At 50.9% G+C, this 25,603-nt stretch overlaps 1 protein-coding gene across 1 annotated transcript in view; it reads left to right on the top strand.

Moving 5' to 3' along the window:
- The first annotated feature begins 12,216 nt into the window (after window positions 1-12,216).
- col9a3 (collagen, type IX, alpha 3) overlaps window positions 12,217-25,603 on the top strand; it is a 186,695-nt gene continuing 173,308 nt past the window's right edge. Inside the window, exons 1-2 of the mRNA XM_072515326.1 lie at window positions 12,217-12,392; window positions 14,953-15,030. Coding sequence (XP_072371427.1) covers window positions 12,324-12,392; window positions 14,953-15,030 — 147 coding nt within the window. The 5' untranslated portion in view covers window positions 12,217-12,323. The remainder of the gene's footprint in view (window positions 12,393-14,952; window positions 15,031-25,603) is intronic.

The raw sequence follows: 25,603 nt of genomic DNA, 5'->3' as shown, positions 1-25,603 counted from the left end.
ACCTGGTGAGTCAATCGAGGACTTCTGGAGGGCCCTGATCCCACTAGTTCGGGACTGTGACTGCCAGGACGTTACAGCTAAGGAACACTCAGATCTCCTTATGCAGGACGCTTTTGTGACTGGGACTGGGTTCGATGTTATCAGGCAGCGGCTCCTAGAAGGGGCCACACGCGACCTCGCAGAGACTAAAACACTAGCGCTCTCCGTGACGGTCGCCCTGCGCAATGTCCAGTCCTACGTCCCCAACCGCACGGCCTACTCCTCCTACGCTTCATGAGCCCCGCACGCAGCCACCCCAGCGGGGGCGCTACCCACCCAATACGCCTGCGTACGCGCCAGACAGTGATCTCCGGGGGGGCCCGATGCTATTTTTGCGGCCAGCTAAAACACCCCCGACAACGCTGCCCGGCCCGCGCTGCCCTCTGTAAAGTCTGCGGGAAGAAGGGCCACTTCACTGCGGTGTACCAGGCCCGCTCAGCAGCCACGGTCGCCCCCCCCCACCCCCCCGGTCACGGACAATGGGCGCCGCAATCCTCCTCTCCTCCCCAGGCCATGGGCGCCGCCATCTTCTCCCCTGCACAACACGTGCGTTCCATGGGCGCCGCCATTTTGTAATCCCCAGGACCTCCGGGCGCCGCCACCTTGTCCACCCCGCAGCACATGTTCACCAACGGCGTTCCAGGACCTCAACTCATCGGCCGCCTCACTACCCGATGATCAACCAAAGCTCGCCTCCATGGCAATCGACCAGTCCCGACCACATAATCTGACAAACGCATCCACCAGCGTAAAAGTCAACGGCCACGTGACCTCCTGCCTACTGAACTCCATGAGCACCGAGAGCTTTGTACACCCAAATACGGGTAAGGCGCTGCTCCTTTAAGGAACACCCTTCCAATCAAAGTATCTCCCTGGCCTTCGGATCCCATCGCGTAGCGATCCGGGGGTACTGCACGGTCACGCTCACAGTCCAAGGCGTAGAGTTCCACGGCTCTCGCCTCTACGTCCTCCCTAACCTCTGCGCTGCACTTATCCTCGGCCTGGACTTCCAGTACAACCTCCAGAGCCTGACCCTTAAATTCGGCGGACCCTTACCACCCCTCACTGTGTGCAGCCTCGCGACTCTAAAGGTCGATCCTCCTTCCCTCTTTGCCAATCTAACTCCAGATTGCAAACCCGTCGCCACCAGGAGCAGACGGTACAGCACCCAGGATAAGACCTTCATCAGGTCCGAGGTCCAGTGGTTGCTTCGGGAATGCGTCATCGAGGCCAGCAACAGCCCCTGGAGAGCTCAAGTGGTAGTGGTTAAGTCTGGGGAGAAAAACCGAATGGTCATGGACTACAGCCAGACAATCAACAGGTACACACAGCTCGACGCGTACCCCCTCCCACGCATACCTGACATGGTTAACCAGATTGCACAGTACCGGGTCTTCTCAACGGTGGACCTGAAATCCGCTTCCCACCAGCTCCCCATCCGTAAATCGGACCGCCATACACCGCCTTCAAGGCAGACGGCCGTCTATATCACTTCCTTAGGGTCCCCTTCGGCGTCACCAACGGGGTTTTGGTCTTCCAAAGGGACATGGACTGAATGGTCGACCGGTACGATTTGCGAGCCATGTTTCCGTACCTAGACAATGTGACCATCTGCGGCCATGACCAGCAGGACCACGATGCTACCCTCGCTAAATTTCTCCGCACCGCCACTCTCCTCAACTGCACGTATAACAAGGAGAAGTGTGTGTTCCGCACAAACCGCCTAGCTATCCTCGGCTACGTGGTCCAGAACAGAGTTCTGGGGCCCGATCCCGACCGCATGTGCCCCCTCATGGAGCTCCCACTGCCCCAAGGCCCACAAACGTTGCCTGGGGTTCTTCTCATATTACGCGCAGTGGGTCCCAAACTATGCGGACAAGGCCCGCCCACTCATAAAGTCCACTCATTTCCCCCTGACTGCCGAGGCCCAACAGGCTTTCGCCCGGATCAGAGCTGATATTGCCAAAGCTGGAATGCACGCTGTAGACAAAACACTTCCGTTCCAAGTAGAAAGCGACGCATCGGACGTCGCCCTTGTCGCCACCCTCAACCTGGCAGGCAGGCCAGTGGCATTCTTTTCCCGCACCCTCCAAGCCTCTGAAATTCGGCACTCATCCGTCGAAAAAGAGGCCCAAGCTATCGTTGAGGCTGTGCGACATTGGAGGCATTACCTGGCCGGCAGGAGATTCACTCTCCTCACTGACCAACGGTCGGTTGCCTTCATGTTCAACAACACACAGCGGGGCAAGATCAAAAATGATAAAATCTTGCGGTGGAGAATCGAGCTCTCCACCTATAATTACGAGATTAAGTATCGCCCTGGCAAACTCAACGAGCCCCCAGACGCCCTATCCCGAGGTACATGGGCGAGCGCACAATAAACCGACTCCGGACCCTGCACGACAGCCTTTGTCACCCAGGGGTCACTCGGTTGTACCATTTCATTAAGGCACGAAGTTTGCCCTACTCCGTCAAGGATGAACAATCGCCAGGGACTGCCAGGTCTGTGCGGAGTGCAAGCCGCACTGCTACCGGCCGGACCGCGCGCACCTGGTGAAGGCCTCCCGCCCCTTTTAACGCCTCAGCCTGGATTTCAAAGGCCCCCTCCCCTCCTCCGACCGACACACATATTTCCTCAGTGTGATCGATGAATACCCCGGTTTCAAAGAACAAAGAACAAAGAAATGTACAGCACAGGAACAGGCCCTTCGGCCCTCCAAGCCCGTGCCGACCATGCTGCCCGACTAAACTACAATCTTCTACACTTCCTGGGTCCATATCACTCTATTCCCATCCTATTCATGTATTTGTCAAGATGCCCCTTAAATGTCACTATCGTCCCTGCTTCCACCACCTCCTCCGGTAGCGAGTTCCAGGCACCCACTACCCTCTGTGTAAAAAACTTGCCTCGTACATCTACTCTAAACCTTGCCCCTCGCACCTTAAATCTATGCCCTCTAGTAATTTACCCCTCTACCCTGGGGAAAGGCCTCTGACTATCCACTCTGTCTATGCCACTCATAATTTTGTAGACCTCTATCAGGTCGCCCCTCAACCTCCGTCGTTCCAGTGAGAACAAACCGAGTTTATTCAACCGCTCCTCATAGCTAATGCCCTCCATACCAGGCAACATTCTGGTAAATCTCTTCTGCACCCTCTCTAAAGCCTCCACATCCTTCTGGTAGTGTGGCGACCAGAATTGAACACTATACTCCAAGTGTGGCCTCACTAAGGTTCTATACAGCTGCAACATGACTTGCCAATTCTTATACTCAATGCCCCGGCCAATGAAGGCAAGCATGCCGTATGCTTCTTGACTACCTTCTCCACCTGTGTTGCCCCTTTCAGTGACCTGTGGACCTGTACACCTAGATCTCTCTGACTTTCAATACTCTTGAGGGTTCTACCATTCACTGTATATTCCCTACCTGCATTAGCCCTTCCAAAATGCATTACCTCACATTTGTCCGGATTAAACTCCATCTGCCATCTCTCCGCCCAAGTCTCCAAACAATCTAAATCCTGCTGTATCCTCTGACAGTCCTCATCGCTATCCGCAATTCCACCAACCTTTGTGTCGTCTGCAAACTTACTAATCAGACCAGTTACATTTTCCTCCAAATCATTTATATATACTACAAACAGCAAAGGTCCCAGCACTGATCCCTGCGGAACACCACTGGTCACAGCCCTCCAATTAGAAAAGCATCCTTCCATTGCTACTCTCTGCCTTCGATGACCTAGCCAGTTCTGTATCCACCTTGCCAGCTCACCCCTGATGCCGTGTGACTTCACCTTTGGTACTAGTCTACCATGAGGGACTTGTCAAAGGCCTTACTGAAGTCCATATAGACAACATGTAATAAACCCCCAACATTGTGACTGCACCCTTCTTATTCCTGATCTCTACCCATATAGCCTCACTGCCCTCTGAGGTGTCCTCCTGTAGTACAGCTGTGATATTCTCCCTAACCAGTAGCGCAACTCCGCCACCCCTTTTACATCCCCCTCTATCCCGCCTGAAACATCTAAATCCTGGAACATTTAGCTGCCAATCCTGCCCTTCCCTCAACCAGGTCTCTGTAATGGCAACAACATCATAGTTCCAAGTACTAATCCAAGCTCTAAGTTCATCTGCCTTACCCGTAATGCTTCTTGCATTAAAACATATGCACTTCAGGCCACCAGACCCGCTGTGTTCAGCAACTTCTCCCTGTCTGCTCTGCCTCAGGGCCACACTGTCCCTATTCCCTAGTTCTCCCTCAATGCTCTCACCTTCTGACCTATTGCTCCCGTGCCCACACCCCTGCCATACTAGTTTAAACCCTCCCGTGTGACACTAGCAAACCTCGCGGCCAGGATATTTATGCCTCTCCAGTTCAGATGCAACCCGTCCCTCTTATACAGGTCACACCTGCCCCGGAAGAGCTCCCAGTGGTCCAAATAACGGAAACCCTCCCTCCTACACCAGCTGTTTAGCCACGTGTTTAGCTGCTCTATCTTCCTATTTCTAGCCTCACTGGCACGTGGCACAGGAAGTAATCCCGAGATTACAACCCTAGAGGTCCTGTCTTTTAACTTTCTGCCTAGCTCCCTGAACTCCTGCTGCAGGACCTCATGCCCCTTCCTGCCTATGTCGTTAGTACCAATATGTACAACGACCTCTGCCTGTTTGCCCTCCCCCTTCAGGATGCCCTCTACCCGTTCGGAGACATCCTGGACCCTGGCACCAGGGAGGCAACATACCATCCTGGAGTCTCTTTCACGTCCACAGAAGGGCCTATCTGTGCCCCTGACTATAGAGTCCCCTATTACTATTGCTCTTCTGCGCTTTGACCCTCCCTTCTGAACATCAGAGCCAGCCATGGTGCCACTGCTCTGGCTGCTACTGTTTTCCCCTGATAGGCTATCCCCCCCGATAGTATCCAAAGGGGTATACCTGTTCGAGAAGGGGACAACCACAGGGGATTCCTCAACTGACTGCCTGCCCTTTCTGGTGGTCACCCATTTCTCTGCCTGCACCTTGGGTGTGACCACATTTATATAACTGCGATCTATGACGCTTTCCGCCACCTGCATGCTCCTTAGTGCATCCAACTGCCGCTCCAACCAAACCATGCGGTCTGTGAGGAGCTCCACTTGGGTGCACTTTCTGCAGATGAAGCCACCTGGGACGCTGGAAGCCTCCCGGACCTGCCACATCTCACAGCCAGAGCACTGCACCCCTCTCACTGACATTGCGTCAATTAATTAGTAAATTAAAATTAAAAAAAATTTTTTTTAATGTTTTTTAATTACTGTTAACTATCTGTTTCCTCGCACTAAATTTCTACTATAAATGTGAAAGCTAAATATAGTACTCTCCGATCTCTGGCTTAGATACCCCTCCAAATTATAATTAAGTAATTATGTTTAATTAGTTACCAATGCTTAATTATTTTAATTTAGTGTAGATTCCCAACCAGTCACTCAGGTCACAGCTTTTCTGTGATGTCACTTCAGTTTCCCCCCCCCACACACACACACAATTTGAAAAGGTAATAAAAGTAAAAATGAGTAAAAATCACTTACTTACCTTCTGAGGGTCTTAGATGTTCTCAGGTTCTCTCCCTGACAGAGACTGCTCCTCCTCCGAACGGCTCCCGAAACTAGGCCGCGATCTTTTTAAATCTCCGCTCCGACTCACAGCTCCGGCTCTTTTTAAATCTCCGCTCCGACTCGCAGCTCCCGCTCTTTTTAAATCTTTCCCTTCGCCAGCCCATGCCCTGACATGACGTCTGCCACCGTCATTAAAGCCCTTAATTCTATTGTCACTCTGTTCGGCTTCCCCATCTACATCCACAGTGACAGGGGATCCCCATTCATGAGTGATGAGCTACACCAGTTCCTGCTCAGCAGGGGTATCGCCTCCAGCAGAACGACGAGCTACAACCCCTGGGGAAACGGACAGGTAGAAAGGGAGAATGGGACGGTATGGAGGGCCGTCCAGCTGGCCCTGCGGTCCAGGAATCTCCCGGCCTCCCGCTGGCAAGAGGTCCTCCCTGATGCACTACATTCCATTCGCTCATTACTCTGCACTGCCACTAACAGTACACCGCATGAACATCTTTTTGCCTTCCCCAGGAAGTCCACATCCGAGGTATCGCTCCCAACTTGGCTCACAGCTCCGGGAACCGTGCTTCTCCGTAAACATGTGCGGCTCCACATGGCGGATCCGTTGGTGGAGAGGGTGCACCTGCTCCACGCAAACCCCCAGCATTCCTATGTGGCGTTCCCCGACGGCTGCCAGGATACTGTCTCCCTCAGGGACCTGGCACCAGCAGGTTCAACCCCCACACCACCCCCGTCGCCATCCTCCCCTCCCCTGCCGCCCCCATCACCCCCCCCCCTTGAACCGTCCGTCCTCCCCCTGCCCACCCCCGTTGATGAAGAGGATTTCGGCATGCTCCCGGAGTCAACTTCGACCACAACAGCACCAACATCGCCGTCATCGCTTTGTCAATCTCAAAGAACCATCAAGGCGCCGGACCGGCTGAACCTCTGACCAGCATGCTGGATGACCAGAGACATTTTTTTACTGCTCTGTAAATATTCAATATTGCTAATTGTATATAGTTATCCACCCCTCCCGCCGGACTCAATTTTAACAGGGGGTGAATGTGGTAATCCACTGTGTTCTGATATTAGAGGTTGTACGGTAGAACCTGCACTACAGGTTCACCTGGGCCCCTGCATTCTAGCTCCACCCAGGAAGCGGGGTATAAATATGCGTGGCCTCCAGCTCGCAGCCATTTCGCCAGCTGCTGTGGGAGGCCACACATCTGATACTAATAAAGTTCAACTTGGTATCCAGTCAAATTGATCGTGCCTCATATGGACTGAATGTTTTAAGCGTCATAGACTCCAAGCTGCTTTACTTGCATTTCTCCCATTTTCTATAGTTAAACTTCAATCTTCCCAGAACTAAAAATTACTTCTAAAATATGAAAATGAGCCATGAACTAGATGCTCATCGCAGAGTGCACCATTCAAAGAGATCTTGGCTGATTATGATCTAACTCCATACACCCATCTTTGTCCCTTGTTCCTAAACGCTTTTTCAGAACACAAACCGATCGACTTGGGATTTAAATTAACAGCCAATCTAGAACCAATTGTTATTTGCGGAAGAGACTTCCAGATTTCTGCTAACTTCAACCCTGAAGGATCTGGCTCTAATTTTCTGTTCCCTGAACAACATAAAAACTTTGATCAAATTTTCTAAATGTTCGGTTTACTGTGGACAGCCTCTCATCTCACCTTGTGAAAATCAGCCTCACATAAATCGAGAATCTGAGGTTAGGTTTCTCCCTTTCAATCAATGCACTGAACTTGATCATTATTATATAATGTTCACCCACTATTAGGCTGTTTTACGATCCCAGACCAGACCCTAACAGTGACTCGGATATGGGACAGAAAGCCCAATATTTTATTTTAATTATGTAAGACTGTGAGGAAAGGATACCTCATTCCAGGAGAGAGTTCAAGAGGGATATGGTAAATTAAAATTAAAACAAACTTTATTACTAACACAGTATTAAAATATCTTTAACATCGCACCACAAAATTACTTACAATTGCCCCTTAAACAATGCTACTCAATACCCTTAGCTGCCATCTTTATTCCCACTTAAACAACAAAACAAAACCTCATCTCATCTCTCAATCCACTTTAGTTATCAATGGCACAGAGTAATACTTGCTTTACAGAAATGTTCTTTGAGAAAGAGAGATCTTTTGACACTGCTTTGAAGATTAGATCTGACTCCTGTCAGACCCGTGCAGAAACTCTGGCTGCATTTCTTCAGAAGCTGTTTTGATTGGATTGGATTTTGTTTATTGTCACATGTACCAAGGTACAGTGAAAAGTATTTTTCTGCGAGCAGCTCAACAGATCATTAAGTACGTGAAAATAAAAGGAAATGAAAGAAAATACATAATAGGGCAACACAAGGTACACAATGTAACTAGATAACACTGGCATCGGGTGAAGCATACAGGGGTGTAGTGTTAATGAGATCAGTCCATAAGAGGGGCATTTAGGAGTCTGGTAACAGCGGGGAAGAAGCTGTTTTTGAGTCCGTTCGTGCGTGTTCTCAGACTTTTGTACCTCCTGCCTGATGGAAGAAGTTGGAAGAGTGAGTAAGCCGGATGGGAGGGGTCTTTGGTATGCTTCCCGCTTTCCCCAGGCAGCGGGAGATGTAGATGGAGTCAATGGATGGGAGGCAGGTTCGTGTGATGGACTGGGCTGTGTTCACGACTCTCTGAAGTTTCTTGCGGTCTTGGGCCGAGCAGTTGCCATATTAGGCTGTGAGCAGCCAGATAGGATGCTTTCTATGGTGCATCTGTAAAAGTTGGTAAGAGTTAATGTGGACATCCTGAATTTCCTTAGTTTCCTTCATTTCCTGAGGAAGTATTGGCGGTTAGTTTGTTCACCTTTCAAACCACACTGCTCTTCTTTCTGCAGACATATCTTTTAACTGAATTGCAAACTGCTTGATTCTGGTCACAGCTTCAGCTGGAATTCTGGTTTAGCACAGGGTTAAATCACTGGTTTTGAAAGCAGACCAAGGCAGGCCAGCAGCTCAGTTCAATTCCCGTAGCAGCCTCCCTGAACAGGCGCCGGAATGTGGCGACTAGGGGCTTTTCACAGTAACTTCATTTGAAGCCTACTTGTGACAATAAGCGATTTTCATTTCATTTCAATTCCATTGATCTGCTTTCCCTGTAAAATGCCTGATAACTTAGCTCCAACCAGCAATGATGTCAACTTACCAAACTGAAATCTAATTAACTCCACAGGGAATCCCAGTAATCAGAACAACATTCCATTAGCCCAAGCTTTTTTTTTTAACGATACTTTAATTGCACCCCAATACTTGCTTTTCAAACTAGGGTTTATTTTAAACATGGTTTAGTGAAAGGGAAATGATGGGCGGGATTTTGCGTCTCGCCAACCGGTCAAGGGGGTTTCCATGCCATCGGGAAATCCCCTAACTCCCAGTGAAATGGAGAATCCCGACAGTGGAGAATCCAGCCCCGTCTTTAACCAATTTATTGGAGTTCTATGAAGAAGTCACATGTGCTGTGGATAAAGGGGAACTGGTGGATGTGCTATACTTACTGTTCCAGAAGGCATTTGATAAGGTGCCCTATCAATGGTTATTGCAGAAAATAAAAGCTCATGGGGTTAACATTTTTCCCCTCTTTTTTTCCAATTGAGGGGCAATTTAGCGAGGCCAATCCACCTACCCTGCACATCTTTGGGTTGTGGGGATGAGACCCAATTATACAATATGCAAACTCCACTTGGACAGTGACCCGGGGCCTGGATTGAACTCGGGTCCTCGGCACCATGAGGTAGCAGTGCTAACCACTGCACCACCATGCCACCCTCTGTAGGGAGTAGCATATTGGCATGGATTGAAGTCTGGCTAGCTAACAGCAAACAGAGAGTTGGCATAGAATCATCATAGAATTATAGAATTTACAGTGCAGAAGGAGGCCATTCGGCCCATCGAGTCTGCACCGGCTCTTGGAAAGAGCACCCTACCCAAGCCCACACCTCCACCCTAGCCCCAAAACCCAGTAACTCCACCCAACACTAAGGGCAATTTTGGACACTAAGGACAATTTAGCATGGCCAATTCACCTAACCCGCACATCTTTGGACTGTGGGAGGAAACCGGAGCACCTAGAGGAAACCCACGCACACACGGGGAGTACGTGCAGACTCCGCACAGACTGTGACCTAAGCTGGGAATCGAACCTGGGAACCTGGACTTGTGAAGCAATTGTGCTAACCACTATGCTATCGTGCTGCCCTACCACTATGCTAACATGCTGGCCCGTCTTTGTCTTTGTCCTGTTGGCAGGATTGGTCGAGTGGTGTACCACGGGAATCAGTGCAGGAACCTCAACATTGACCTGGATAAAGGGGTTGAAGGGACGGTTGTGAAATTTGCTGTCAATGCAAAGAAAGGTAGGAAAGTAAATTGTGAAGTGGACATTGGAGGATACAAAGGGACATCGACAGGTTAAGAGAGTGGACAATGATCTGGCAAATGGAGTATAATGTGGAAAAATGCGAAATGCCCATTTTGGCAGGAAGAATAAAAATGTATTATCTAAATGGTGGGAGATATGCAGGGTTCTGAGGTGCAGAGGGATCTGGGTGGCCTAGTGCATGAATCACAAAAGGCTGGTATATAGGTACAACAATTAATTCGGAAGGATAATCGGATGTTGTTGTTTATTGCGAGGGGAATTGAACACAAATGTGGGGAGGTTATGCTTCAGTTGTACCGGGTACTGGTGTGACCACATCTGGAGTACGGTACTGGTCTCCTTATTTAAGGAAAGATGTAAATGTGATAGAAGCAGTTCATAATATACCAGGAATGGGTGGTCTGTCTTATGAGGAATGGTTGGACAGTTTGGTTTGTATTCGCTGGAGTTTAACAGAGTAAGAGGCAACTTGATTGAAACCTTTAGGATCCTGAGGGGTGTTTACAGGGTGGGTGTGGAGAGGATGTTTCCTCTTGTGGGAGAATCTAGAACTCGGGGTCACTGTTTAAAAATAAGGGTTCGCCCATTTGTGATAGAGATGAGGAGGATTTTTTTTCTCAGAGGGTCGCGAGTCTCCGGAACTTTCTTCCTCAAAAGGCAATGGAAGCAGAGACTTTGAATATTCCTCAGTCAGAGGTCAATGGACTTTTGATTGACAAGGGGGTGAAAGGTCATCATGGATAGACAGGAATTGGAGTTGACGTTACAATCAGATTAACTGTGATCTTATTGAATGGTGGAACAGGCTGGAGGGGCTGAATGGCCTATTCCTGCTCCTAACCTGCTCCACATGTTCCTGTGTTATATACTCTGTGTGTTTTTATAAGTAAGAAGTCTTACAACACCAGGTTAAAGTCCAACAGGTTTGTTTCGATGTCACTAGCTTTCGGAGCGCTGCTACTTCCTCAGGTGAATGAAGAGGTCTGTTCCAGAAACATATATATAGACAGATTCAAAGATGCCAGACAATGCTTGCAATACGAGCATTAGCAGGTAATTAAATCTTTACAGATCCAGAGATGGGGTAACCCCAGGTTAAAGAGGTGTGAATTGTGTCAAGCCAGGACAGTTGGTAGGATTTCGCAGGCCAGATGGTGGGGGATGAATGTAATGCGACATGAATCCCAGGTCCCGGTTGAGGCCGCACTCATGTGTGCGGAACTTGGCTATCATGTTTTTATAAGGAATGCTTATTTGTGACACACCTGTCCCTCAGCTCTAATATGATTCATAATTTCTCCTCCCTGGTTTAATAACTTCACATCTTTTAGGGTTTTTTTTCCCTGTGACGCCGAAAGCACAATTTCTGACTGTTATTCGACTCTCCTCTCCAATCGCCAGTTGAAAGGTTTTGTGATCCCTGTGTTATCCTATCTGCTGAGACCCTGTTACACCCAGCCCAATGGGTCACTTCTGTCCCATCCCAATATCGGTGCATCAATGATGGCTGAGTTCCATTCACTATTCCCCCTTTGGAGCATTCTCTCCAGCCCTCCATTAGCAACCATTGGGCTGATGATCAGCCGTGATCAGAATGAATGGCAGAGCAGGCTCAAAGGGCCGAATGGCCTCCTCCTGCTCCTATTTCTTATGTTTCTAACCCTGCTTTCAGTCACCTGTGCCCTGGAATGGGCTCACTGTGACTGGGTCAAATTCCTGCAACTCCCTCCCTGACAGCATTGTGGGTGTACCTACACCTCAGCGGTTCAAGAAGCTCACCACCACCTTGTCAAGGGGCAATGAAGGAATGGACAATAAATGCTGGTCTCCTCAGCGATGCCCACATCCCGTGAAGGAATGAATAAAAACTCCATCCCTGCTTTCAAACCACCTCTTTCTCCTCTTTATATTTGCTCCGGGGACTCTGTTGGATCCTGTCTAACTGGGACACCTTACCAAGTTCAGTGCAGGCAGTCTGCCGTTTGCTGTTGCTGCTCTCTGCGCTGAAACCCTCGCTGATCCTCTCCAGCAGCCGGGATCTGCTGCCTCCCAGCCAAGACAGCCCCCGCCCCTCGCCTCTGCCCCAGCCTCTCCTGGGGAGCTGTCAATCAGGGAGAGAGAGAGAGGGAGGGGGGGGGGGGAGAGACTGGCTGCCTCTGGAGCCTCTGGCTTGTGTGTGGAGCCAGAGTGCAACGCATTAACCAGGAGCTGAGAGAAAGGTCGACAAGGGGACCATGGCCGCGACCTCGGCACTAGTGGGGCTGCTCTTACTGTCCCCCCTCCTCTCATCCTCCCGAGCCCAGGTAAGAGAGAGCTGCTCCACTCTGAGGGGGCAGCCCCATCCTCTTGCATTGGGGAGCTAACCCTGAGCCAACCGCTGGGGGGGATATTGGAGCATCAGATAATCTTTGACATCGATAGTCGGGAGATAAGTCTTCCCCATGAAGGGCGTCTGATCATCCTGTGCAGGTGTGATAATAGCAAATTCCCTTTGAATTGAGGAGATGGGTTGATTGACCGGGACACAGAGGAAGGAGTGGGAGGCAGGAAAGGGAGTGGGAGACAGGGAAAGGAGAGGGACACAGGGGAAGGAGAGGGACACAGGGGAAGGAGTGGGATAAAGGGGAAGGAGAGGGACACAGGGGAAGGAGAGGGACACAGGGGAGGGAGAGGGACACAGGGGAAGGAGAGGGACACAGGGGAAGGAGAGGGACACAGGGGAAGGAGAGGGACACAGGGGAAGGAGAGGGACACAGGGGAGGGACACAGCTGGACAGTTGTGTCGGGTTTGAAGGTTATTCGGGATGTGTCAGTGACTTTAGGAATCTAAGGGTTACAATCCCAGTCTTTACTGAGCCGGGTCCAGTTGATGGTGAGAGGTTTGACCAGGTTGAGGGTTTATTTATGAAGCCTTTCCCAGTTATTCCCATTCAGTTATTGCTGGGGATTTTGTTTGTAACGAGTTGTATTGGAAGGCGAGGATAATTGAGCCGCTGTCTCCCTCTCCATTTCCTCCCAGCCTTCGGAGTGTTGTCAGCCTGGCTTCCCGCTCACCTCTGCCACACTCAGACCTTTGTTCCCGGCCTCCTTCCCTCTCCCTCAGGATGTGGGAATGGGAATCATTCGCAGGTTCAAGCTGGGCAAAGGAGAGTGGAATAGCCCAGGCTGTGTGCACAGGGGGGCCCCCAGCCCTGGACCAGGACCTCATTAACAGCGGGGGATAGGACCAGGCAGCGCCTGAGGGCCATTCTGCCCATCGCGAGCGTGCTGACCCGCCTGCTCCTCTCCTCACACACTCCCGCAAAACCGTCTCCCTTTCATTATTTATCCAATTTTCTTTTGGAAGGTACCGTTGGGTCTGCCCCCCTGGATCCCTCCCCGTGACACCTCTTACACCCCATTCCGTGCAAAGACTATTAATAATAATAATCGCTTATTGTCACAAGGAGGCTTCAATGAAGTTACTGTGACAATCCCCTAGTCACCACATTCCGGCGCCTGTTCGGGGAGGCCAGTAGGGGAACCCAAATGTCTGGTGAGGACCTGTGTCCCCACGGGGTTCAGACATCTGAATGTTCACAGGAGAAACCTGTGGGGGTGGGGGGGGGGGGGGGAGTGAGACCCCCTGTCTGTCTGCACCCTGCCCCCTGGCCGGAGGGACCAGTCCCTCTGTCTCTGTCGCTTCTTTTACTTTCTGATGTTGGGACCTAATTCGCTGTTTCTAAACTTTCAATAAAAACTGGAATCATTTTTGTAAAAATTAATTCCAGGAGTTTCTCCATTAATATTAAATCTGGATCGTGGTCTGAACTCTGTCCGATACCAGACCAGAGAGTCACCGATACTGAATCCAATACATCTCCGATACCCAGCCCAGGGCCCCACGATACCCTGTTCGATACATCTCCGATACCCAGCCCAGGGCCCCATGATACCCTGTTCGATACTTCCCCGATACCCAGCCCAGAGCCCCGCGATATCTGTTCGATACATCACCGATACCCAGCCCAGAGCCCCGCGATACCTGTTCGATACATCACCGATACCCAGCCCAGAGCCCCGCGATATCTGTTCGATACATCACCGATACCCAGCCCAGAGCCCCGCCATACCTGTTCGATACTTCCCCGATACCCAGCCCAGAGCCCCGCGATACCCTGTTCGATACTTCCCCGATACCCAGCCCAGAGCCCCGCGATACCTGTTCGATACTTCCCCGATGCGGAGCCCCGAGCCCCGCGATACCTGTTCGACAATTCTCCTTTTCCCAGCTCAGAACCCCGCGATACTTGTTAGATACTTCTCCGATACCCAGCCCAGAGCCCCCCACTGTTCGATACTTCTTCGACACCAGCTTAGAGCCCCGCAATACCCTGTTCGATACTTTCCCGATACCCAGCCCAGAGCCCCGCGATACCTGTTCGATACTTCGCCGACAGCGAGTGCACAAGCTCCCGATACATCGCAATAACATCCCAGGAGCCCCCTGATAGCCACCTCCCGCTTGAACCCCCGATACCCAACTCGATTTCCCCCCAAAATCGAGCCTGGGAAACCCGCGATGCGAAGGTCGATACCCCGCCTGGAATCCCGATATCCGCCCCCCTGAGTTTCCAAACCCAGCCGGGGAAACATCGATACCCAGTCCGATACCCAGCCCGATTGGTGCCCGATTCCCATCGCCGGGAGCCCCCTGGAACAGCTGGTGACTAATTCCTCCGACTTGGCGGATGACCCCCCCCCCCCCCCCCCGGGTTTGGGATCATTGGTGTCCCAGCAGTGGGATCTTTCTGTGTATTTAATGCCAAGCTTTGATCTGCTGGGACTAATCAGCGACCGGCTCCTCTCCTCGGCTTTCCCCAGGTGCCGATTATCGATGTGGCTTCAGAACCTCTCGGCCCAAATGGACCTACGGGACCCCCGGGCAAGGACGGCATCGATGTGAGTAACTTCAATGTGGAGGCACCGGGAGGTGGGATTTAACAAGACACCCGGGGGGGGGGGGGCTGCAGCCTCAGTCCAACAGCAATTCGAATTCTCAAATTAAATGGGAACAATTGAATAGTACAACCTGTGATACCCCCCCCCCCACACACACACACACACACACACACCCCCCCACACCCACACACACACACACACCCGCACCCCCCCCCACACACACACACACCCACACACACACCCCACACCCCCCCACACACACCCCACACACACCCACACACACAACCATACCCACACACACACCCACACACACACCCACACACACACATACCCACCCCCACCCCCACACCCACACCCACACACACACCCACACACACACTCACCCCCCCCACCCCCCACCCCCACACACCCACACACACACCCACACACAAACACACCCACACACAAACACACCCACACCCACCCCACACCCACAGACCCACAGAGAAGGTGTATTTCATTTCACACTCAGTCCTCCGTTGCCTCGGGCTCAAGGTCCATTAACCTGTTTGTTTTCAGGAGTTATTCAGTTTTGACTGAATGGTTGTGGGTTTGGGGTCAGGTGGCAGAAGGGGGTGAGATGCTATTCCAATGGTGCACCTACAGGAGGGGCTGTTCGCCAGAGGAGTAAACCCCACCCCATAGCCAACCCCCTCCTGACATCACATGGGTTTGAGGAACTAACTCAGATTCACCCTAAATGTTGCCCCTAAAGCAGGAGGCAGTTATTCAGCTCGGTCGCATTAAGAGTGCACGGTGACCGTGAGAGCTCACCCCTGGACCCCCTGCTTTACCATTCAGTGTGACCATGGCTGAAATCTTACCTCAACCCCACCTTCCCCGTGCCTCTCAACTCACTTTTACTACCCAAAGTCCTATCCATCCCAGTCTTGCTTGTTCTGGCGGACTGAGCACCCCCAGATCTCTGGGGTAGATTGCAAAGGTTCATAACCCTCTATGTCAAGACATCTCTCCCCATCTCCACCCAAAATGGGCAATCTCTTTTTCTGAATCTATGACCCTAGATTCCCCACCAATGGGACACAGCCTCGCAGCATCTACCCTGTCAAACAAGAATTTCAACGAGATTATCTCTCAATCCACTCACCTCCAGAGAATATAGGCTTAGACTATTCAATATTAAAACACAATTATGCAACATTGGTCCCAGTTCTTTATTTAACAAAACTCTCACCATAAAGTGAGTAGAGATCAATGCTGAAAACACAAAACATGATAATTTCTCAAAATGTATATTCATTCCAATGAAGTTTGGTATCTTTCCTATTTAAATGCTTTCATCCTAATACAGTCTTTAACCCACTGATAACCCATTCTCCAACACAAACAGGGCCCCACAGTCAAAATCCCAATCATTCGCTTCGGACCCCAGGGCTCTTCCAATTCCAAGTTGATGGTGTACAATGGAAAATAAATATCAAAACTCCCTTCAAAACTCAAAAGTATTGTAGCTAAACCTGTCAGTTATAATGAGATTCTTCTCATTAAGTAATAACTTGATCCCTTCAGAATTGAACCATTTACTTCATATTGCCTCACCTTACATTTTCACAATGCTTAACGGGTTTCTGGCTAAACAGCATAACCACAGGACAGGCTGTTTAACCTTGATGGTGGGAAATCTGTAGAAATGACAACCCAGGACAAAATTAACTGTCGGACAAATGTGGATTACCGAAAGCCAGCATGAGTATGTTTAAGGGAAATTGTGTTTCACTTAACTTGATTGATTTTCTTGATGAGATAACAGAGAGGGTCGATGAGGGTAACGTGGTTAACATGGTGTATATGGAATTTGAAAAGAAGCTTGATAAAGTGGCACACAGCGACATGTCAGCAAAGCCCATGAAATAGGTAGTGGCAGCGAGGGTATGAGGTTGGTTGAGTGACAGAAAATGGATCTTTTTCAGAATGAGAGAAGAGGTATAGTGGAGTTCCTTAGGGGTCAGTGTTCGGACCACTGCTTTTCTTGATCTATAATAATGATCTAGACTTAGGTGTGCTGGGCACAGTTTCACAATTTGCCACAAATCTTGGAAATATTGTGGACTGTAAGGAGATTGGTGAAGGATTGCAAGAGGACATAGACAGGCTGGTGGAATGGGGAGACAAGTGGTAGATGACACTTAATGCAGAGAAATGTGATACATTTTGGCAGGAGGAATGAGCAGAGACAATATAAAATAAAGGGATCATTTTAAAGGGATCTGGGTATAGGTGCACAAATTGTTGGAGACTGTAGGGCAGAATGAGAACGTGTTCGAGAAGATATACAGGTACCTGGGGCAGGATTCTCCAGTCGACAACGCCAAAATCGCATTCGGCGATCGGCCGGAGAATCAACGTTCGCACCAAAATCGGGGGCGGCGCCGCTTTCACGATGCTCCGCCCCTCCAAAGTGGCATACTCTAGGAGTACGCCGCACGCTGTATCGACGGCCTCAGGACGTTACCTGAAGCCCTCCCCCCCGATGCTCAGCCCCCGACCGGCCGAGTTCCCGGCGGCGTGGGTCTCTCATGCTGTTATTTGTCGGGAACTTGGCGTGGCGCCTGTGGACTGAGTCCAGCCGGTACCGCCACAGTCGGGAGAGGGCCAATCCACGGCAGGGGGGACTTTGGCAGGGGCAATGTTGGCGGGTGGTCCAGGGCTCGCGAGCCGGCCAAACGTGGGAGACATGGGAGGGGAAGAACACCCCCCCACCTCATTTCAATAATGCTGTGGGATCTTTTATCTCCAACCGAAAGGCCAGATTGTATAACATCTCACTTAAAAAATATTTCAAACCCTCGGAGAAAGATTATCAGATATTTTCCGTTACGTTGGTGAATTTCCAGGACCACTGTTCATGAATGAGGGTTATTCTATTAGAATGACCTGCTTCCATTTATGATTCCAGTTATTAATCTTGGGTCTTGCGTCACATGTAAAGAAGGGGGCCAGTGTTTTCAAAATAATTTGCATCCCATTTCCACAAGAGGGATCAGGGGGCAACAGGAGAAGCAAGTGAACAATTTTTTAGGCAAGACAGTAGTTATCATAGAATCCTACAGTGCAGAAGGAGGCCATTTGGCCCATCGAGTCCGCACCAACACTTGAAAAGAACACCCGACCTCGGACCATACCCATCCCTATCCCTGTAACTCCAACTAACCTTTTGGACACTAAGGGGTAATTTGGCGTGACCAATCCACCTAATCCTGCACAACTTTGGACTGTGGGAGGAAACCGGAGCACCCGGAGGAAACCCACGCAGACACGGGGAGAACGTGCAGACTCCGCACAGACAGTCACCCAACGCCAATGTTGAACCCAGGTCCCTGACGCTGTGAGGCAGCAGTGCTAACCACTGTGCCACCCTGCCGCCATTCATCAATTAGTCAAAGAATGAAATTGGAATTGAAGCAAATAGGAAGAGAGATCATTGCAAACAAGATGGGCTGCAGTGAACAGTAGGATGGCCAGGAAGATGGGTGCTTACTCGATTCACCAACACTGAAAGGGTTAAATCTGCCCATAGTTTTAAGGTAAACATGTATTGCACCAAGATCGAGCTGTAATATGTCGCAACTCCACTGGGCTCCCACAGTGCAGTCTGTGTCACAATGGCAGCAGTCCAACACACACCCCTGTCCAAAGTTACAGACATAAACTGCAAACTTGGCTCCTGCATAGGACATTACACAGGTGATAGCGGAGAGGGGTGGGATGGGGTATTATTCAGGATATTCAAAGTCCTTCTACATTGTTTTTAAATGGACAATTATTCATTGGGAAAGAAGGTGCCATCATCTGTCGATAGACCATCGCAGCTGGTCAGGTCTGCCCCTGGACCAGTGAATACTGATGAATTAATTTTGCTCTTCTGAATGCTCACCGATTTATTGAAGTGACCAGTGGCCGGGCTATTGATAGACTAACAACACAGAACCAACATTTGCATTTCAAGCTTTGGAATTGTTTTTCTGCTTTTTATTTTGCAGAGTTAGGGTAATGGAAGTTATAACGTTTCTGTTTGAATCTTACTGTGAAATTCCTGGTTGCAAAATAGACCTTTTGAAGTGGTTTTGTTTATTCTGGCAAGCATATTCAACACCCCCCCTCCCCTCCCCCACCTCCCAGGGAAATCGTACCAGAATTTGGCAAAGAGTCAGGTTCAGGCGGAAACCGGGCGTGTGAATCTCCAGCTGCACAGACCACTTTTCACTTCAGATCTTGGGCCTCTTGGCTTCGCACCGTCATTCTGGCAGCACCATAACCACTGACATCAGGGGGCCATCCTTAAAGGGCACCCAATCATCTCTCAGACTTAATGGCCCACAGCCCCCACCACGGAGGTATGGGGGGGGGGGGGCTTCTCTCCCCCCACCGTCACCCCCAAAACCAACACCAGAATTGCCTCCCCCCCAACAATTACCGCCGGCAATCCTCCCCCCGCCAACAATATTCACTGGCATTACCCCCCCCGCAACAATTACCGCCGGCAACCCCCCCGCCAACAATATTCACTGGCATTCCTCCCCCCGCAACAATTACCGCTGGCATTCCCCCCCGCCAACAATATTCACTGGCATTCCCCCCCCTGCAACAATTACCACTGGCATTCCCCCCCCGCCAACAATATTCACTGGCATTCCTCCCCCTGCAACAATTACCGCTGGCAATCCCCCCCCCGCCAACAATATTCACTGGCATTCCCCCCCCGCAACAATTACCGCTGGCATTCCCCCCCCGCCAACAATATTCACTGGCATTCCCCCCCCCCGCAACAATTACCGCTGGCATTCCCCCCCCCGCCAACAATATTCACTGTCATTCCACCCCACACCCCCAACACTTATCACTGGCATTTCCCCCCTGCCATCCACAACAATCACACCAGCATTCTTGCCCCCACCAACAATCATCGCCGGGATTCCCCCCCCCCCCACCCAAATCATTGCTGGAATTCCCCTCCCACCCCCCACCCAAATCATTGCTGGCATATCCCTCTCCAACCCAAATCCATCGCTAGAACTCCCCCCCCGCTCCAAAGTATTCGCCGGAATTCACCCCCACCAAAATCTCCGCTGGCATTGGCCTCCCCAACAAGCAGATCTGGCATCCACTCGCCCACCCCCAAATCATCGTTGGAAACCCACCACCCCAAATCGTTGCCGACATTTCCCTCGACAATCGGCTCCACGGAAATCATTGTCGGTACACCCCAGCGCTAGTCCCCCCCCCATTCCCCACTGCTATTCCCCCCCTCCCCCCATCGTCAAAATCATCTCTGGCATTCCCCCTCCATACAAGACCATCAGCTCTACCCCACCTCGACCCATTTGCTTTCATCCCATTTCATATTAACTTTTACCATTTCTTTCTTTCTTGTCTTTCTTTATATAGATTTACCACTCCCCCCACCATCTTATCCACCTTTCCTTACCCTTTCTCCCCTTTGCTCCCCCTCCCCCACATCTACATCTGTCACAATTTACCCTCTGGTGTGAGTTTCTCTGCAGTTTGGCCTTTCACACCTTTTGTTCTGTCTGGGGACTGCCATAAGCACTCTTTCCCCTTGATTTCTGTGGCTATTAGCACCCGGTTTCCCCTGGGTTTCTGTGGCTATGACTCATCTTTCATTCTCACACCACAGTCTAAATATTTCCCACTTTCTCTGTCTTTAGCTGTGACAAAGGGTCATCTGGACTCGAATCTGGATTCTTTTCGCTCCCTACAGATGCTGCCAGACCTGCTGAGATTTTCCAGCATTTTCTCTTTGGTCATTGTCTGGATCTTGTGTGGTGTGAATGTAACTTGTCACTTGTCAGCCCAAGCCTGGATATTGTCCAGGTTTTGCTGCATTTGGACATGGACTGTTTCAGTGTCTGAGGAGTCACGAATGGTGTTGAACATTGTGCAGTCATCCACAAACATCCCCACTTCTGACCTTATGTTGGAAGGGAGGTCATTGGTGAAGCAGCTGAAGATGGTTGGGCCGAGGACACTACCCTGAGGAACTCCTGCAGTGATGTCCTGGAGTTGAGATGATTGACCTCCAAACTCCACAATCATCTTTTTTGAGCCAGGTATGACTCCAACCAGTGGAAGTTTCCCCAGCCCGAATCCCATTAGCTCCAGTTTAGCTCGGGCTCATTGATGCGAGGGCAGCACGGTAGCATTGTGGATAACACAATTGCTTCACAGCTCCAGGGTCCCAGGTTCGATTCCGGCTTGGGTCACTGTCTGTGCGGTCCAGCACTGGACCGCTCCAGATCAAGGACTGGAAAGAGGCTGGCGGCGGCCAAGGTACTTAGGGGGTTTATGGATCAGATGGGGGGAGTGGACCCATGGCGGTTTGCAAGGCCGCAGGCCAGGGAATTTTCTTTCTTCTCCCAGGTACACAAAGCCTACTCCCGGATAGATTTTTTTGTTCTGGGCAGGGCGCTCATCCCGAGGGTGGAGGGGACGGAGTATTCGGCTATAGCCGTTTCGGACCATGCCCCGCACTGGGTGGAACTGGAGCTGGGAGAGGAGAGGGACCAACGCCCGTTGTGGCGGCTGGATGTGGGACTGCTGGCGGACGAGGTGGTGTGTGGGAAGGTGAGGGGGTGTATCGAAAGGTACTTGGAGGCCAACGACAACGGGGAGGTGCGGGTGGGGGTGGTATGGGAGGCGTTGAAGGCGGTGATCAGGGAAGAGCTAATTTCCATTAGGGCTCATAGGGAGAAGACAGAGGGTATGGAAAGGGAGAGGTTAGTGGGGGAGATTTTGAGAGTGGACAGGAGATACGCAGAGGCCCCGGAGGAAAGATTACTTGGGGAAAGACGACGGCTCCAGACGGAGTTCGACCTGTTGACCACAGGGAAGGCGGAGTCACAGTGGAGGAAAGCGCAGGGGCCGACCTACGAGTATGGGGAAAAGGCTAGGCGGGTGCTGGCACACCAGCTCCGTAAGAGGGTGGCAGCGAGGGAAATAGGGGGAGTCAAAGATGGAAGGGGAGCCACGGTTCGGAGTGCGACGAAAATAAACAAGGTATTCAAGGCCTTTTATGAAGAGCTGTACAGATCCCAGCCCGCAGCGGGGGAAGAGGGGATGAGACGATTCCTAGATCAGCTGAGATTCCCGAGGGTGGAGGAGCAAGAGGTGGTTGGTTTGAGGGCACCAATTGGGTTGGAGGAGCTGAGCAAGGGTTTGGGGAGCATGCAGGCGGGGAAGGCCCCGGGACCGGACGGATTCCCGGTGGAGTTCTACAGGAAGTACGCAGACCTGTTGGCCCCACTACTGGTGAGGACCTTTAATGAGGCAAGAGAGGAGGGGACCCTGCCCCCGACAATGTCGGAAGCGACAATTTCTTTGATCCTAAAGCGGGACAAGGACCCACTGCAATGTGGATCGTACAGGCCGATCTCGCTCCTCAATGTGGATGCAAAGTTGCTGGCAAAAGTGCTGGCCACGAGGATCGAGGACTGTGTCCCGGGGGTAATCCACGAGGACCAGACGGGATTTTTTTTTTTTTTAATTAAATATTTTATTGAAAATTTTTGGTCAACCAACACAGTACATTGTGCATCCTTTACACAATATTATAACAACACAAATAACAATGACCTATTTTATAAACAAAAAATGAATAAATAATAAATAACAAAAATGAAAACTAGCCCTAATTGGCAACTTATATAATTATCTGTAGCAACGACCTATACATACTATACAGTATATATTAACAACCCTGAGAGTCCTTCTGGTTCCTCCTCCCCCCCCCCCCCCGATCCTGGGCTGCTGCTGCTGCCTTCTTTTTCCCATTCCGTCTATCTTTCTGCGGGGTATTCGACGAACGGTTGCCACCGCCTGGTGAACCCTTGAGCCGACCCCCTTAGGACGAACTTAATCCGCTCTAGCTTTATAAACCCCGCCATGTCATTTATCCAGGTCTCCACCCCCGGGGGCTTGGCTTCTTTCCACATTAGCAATATCCTGCGCTGGGCTACTAGGGACGCAAAGGCCAAAACATCGGCCTCTCTCGCCTCCTGCACTCCCGGCTCTTGTGCAACCCCAAATATAGCCAACCCCCAGCTTGGTTCGACCCGGACTCCTACTACTTTTGAAAGCACCTTTGTCACCCCCATCCAAAACCCCTGTAGTGCCGGGCATGACCAAAACATATGGGTATGATTCGCTGGGCTTCTCGAGCACCTCGCACACCTATCCTCCACCCCAAAAAATTTACTGAGCCGTGCTCCAGTCATATGTGCCCTGTGTAATACCTTAAACTGAATCAGGCTTAGCCTGGCACACGAGGACGACGAGTTTACCCTGCTTAGGGCATCTGCCCACAGCCCCTCCTCGATCTCCTCCCCCAGCTCTTCTTCCCATTTCCCTTTTAGTTCATCTACCATAGTCTCCCCTTCGTCCCTCATTTCCCTATATATATCTGACACCTTACCATCCCCCACCCATGTCTTTGAGATCACTCTGTCCTGCACCTCTTGTGTCGGGAGCTGCGGGAATTCCCTCACCTGTTGCCTCGCAAAAGCCCTCAGTTGCATATACCTGAATGCATTCCCTTGGGGCAACCCATATTTCTCGGTCAGCGCTCCCAGACTCGCGAACTTCCCATCCACAAACAGATCTTTCAGTTGCGTTATTCCTGCTCTTTGCCACATTCCATATCCCCCATCCATTCCCCCCGGGGCAAACCTATGGTTGTTTCTTATCGGGGACCCCCCCAAGGCTCCAGTCTTTCCCCTATGCCGTCTCCACTGTCCCCAAATCTTCAGTGTAGCCACCACCACCGGGCTTGTGGTGTAGTTCCTCGGTGAGAACGGCAATGGGGCTGTCACCATAGCCTGTAGGCTGGTCCCCCTACAGGACGCCCTCTCTAATCTCTTCCACGCCGCTCCCTCCTCCTCTCCCATCCACTTACTCACCATTGAAATATTAGCGGCCCAATAATACTCACTTTGGCTCTGTAGTGCCAGCCCCCCCCCTATCCCTGCTACGCTGTAAGAATCCCTTCCTCACTCTCGGGGTCTTCCCGGCCCACACAAAACCCATGATGCTCTTTTCAATCCTTTTAAAAAAAGCCTTCGTGATCACCACCGGGAGGCTCTGAAACACAAAGAGGAATCTCGGGAGGACCACCATCTTAACCGCCTGCACCCTCCCTGCCATTGACAGGGATACCATATCCCATCTCTTGAAATCCTCCTCCATCTGTTCCACCAACCGCGTTAAATTTAACCTATGCAATGTGCCCCAATTCTTAGCTATCTGGATCCCCAGGTAACGAAAGTCCCTTGTTACCTTCCTCAACGGTAGGTCCTCTATTTCTCTACTCTGCTCCCCTGGATGCACCACAAACAACTCACTTTTCCCCATGTTCAATTTATACCCTGAAAAATCCCCAAACTCCCCAAGTATCCGCATTATTTCTGGCATCCCATCCGCCGGGTCCGCCACGTATAGTAGCAAATCGTCCGCATACAAAGATACCCGGTGCTCTTCTCCTCCCCTAAGTACTCCCCTCCACTTCTTGGAACCCCTCAACGCTATCGCCAGGGGCTCAATCGCCAGTGCAAACAATAATGGGGACAGAGGGCATCCCTGCCTTGTCCCTCTATGGAGCCAAAAATATGCAGATCCCCGTCCATTCGTGACCACGCTCGCCACTGGGGCCCTATACAACAGCTGCACCCATCTAACATACCCCTCTCCAAAACCAAATCTCCTCAACACCTCCCACAAATAATCCCACTCCACTCTATCAAATGCTTTCTCGGCATCCGTCGCCACTACTATCTCCGTTTCTCCCTCTGGTGGGGCCATCATCATTACCCCTAACAACCTCCGTATATTCGTGTTCAGCTGTCTCCCCTTCACAAACCCAGTTTGGTCCTCGTGGACCACCCCCGGGACACATTCCTCTATTCTCATTGCCATTACCTTGGCCAGGACCTTGGCATCTACATTTAGGAGGGAAATAGGTCTATAGGACCCGCATTGTAGCGGGTCCTTTTCCTTCTTTAAGAGAAGCGATATCGTTGCTTCAGACATAGTCGGGGGCAGTTGTCCCCTTTCCTTTGCCCCATTAAAGGTCCTCGCCAGTACCGGGGCGAGCAAGTCCACATATTTTCTATAGAATTCGACTGGGAATCCATCCGGTCCCGGGGCCTTTCCCGCCTGCATGCTCCTAATTCCTTTCACCACTTCTTCTACCTCGATCTGTGCTCCCAGTCCCACCCTTTCCTGCTCTTCCACCTTGGGAAATTCCAGCCGATCCAAGAAGCCCATCATTCTCTCCCTCCCATCCGGGGGTTGAGCTTCATATAATTTTTTATAAAATGTCTTGAACACTCCATTCACTCTCTCCGCTCCCCGCTCCATCTCTCCTTCCTCATCCCTCACTCCCCCTATTTCCCTCGCTGCTCCCCTTTTCCTCAATTGGTGTGCCAGCAACCTGCTCGCCTTCTCCCCATATTCGTACTGTACACCCTGTGCCTTCCTCCATTGTGCCTCTGCAGTGCCTGTA

This window comes from Scyliorhinus torazame, chromosome 8 (assembly GCF_047496885.1).
Source record: "Scyliorhinus torazame isolate Kashiwa2021f chromosome 8, sScyTor2.1, whole genome shotgun sequence".
NCBI classification, from domain to species: Eukaryota; Metazoa; Chordata; class Chondrichthyes; order Carcharhiniformes; family Scyliorhinidae; genus Scyliorhinus; species Scyliorhinus torazame.
Note: the sequence above shows the minus strand (reverse complement) of the source record. Positions and strands in the feature narration are given on the sequence as shown.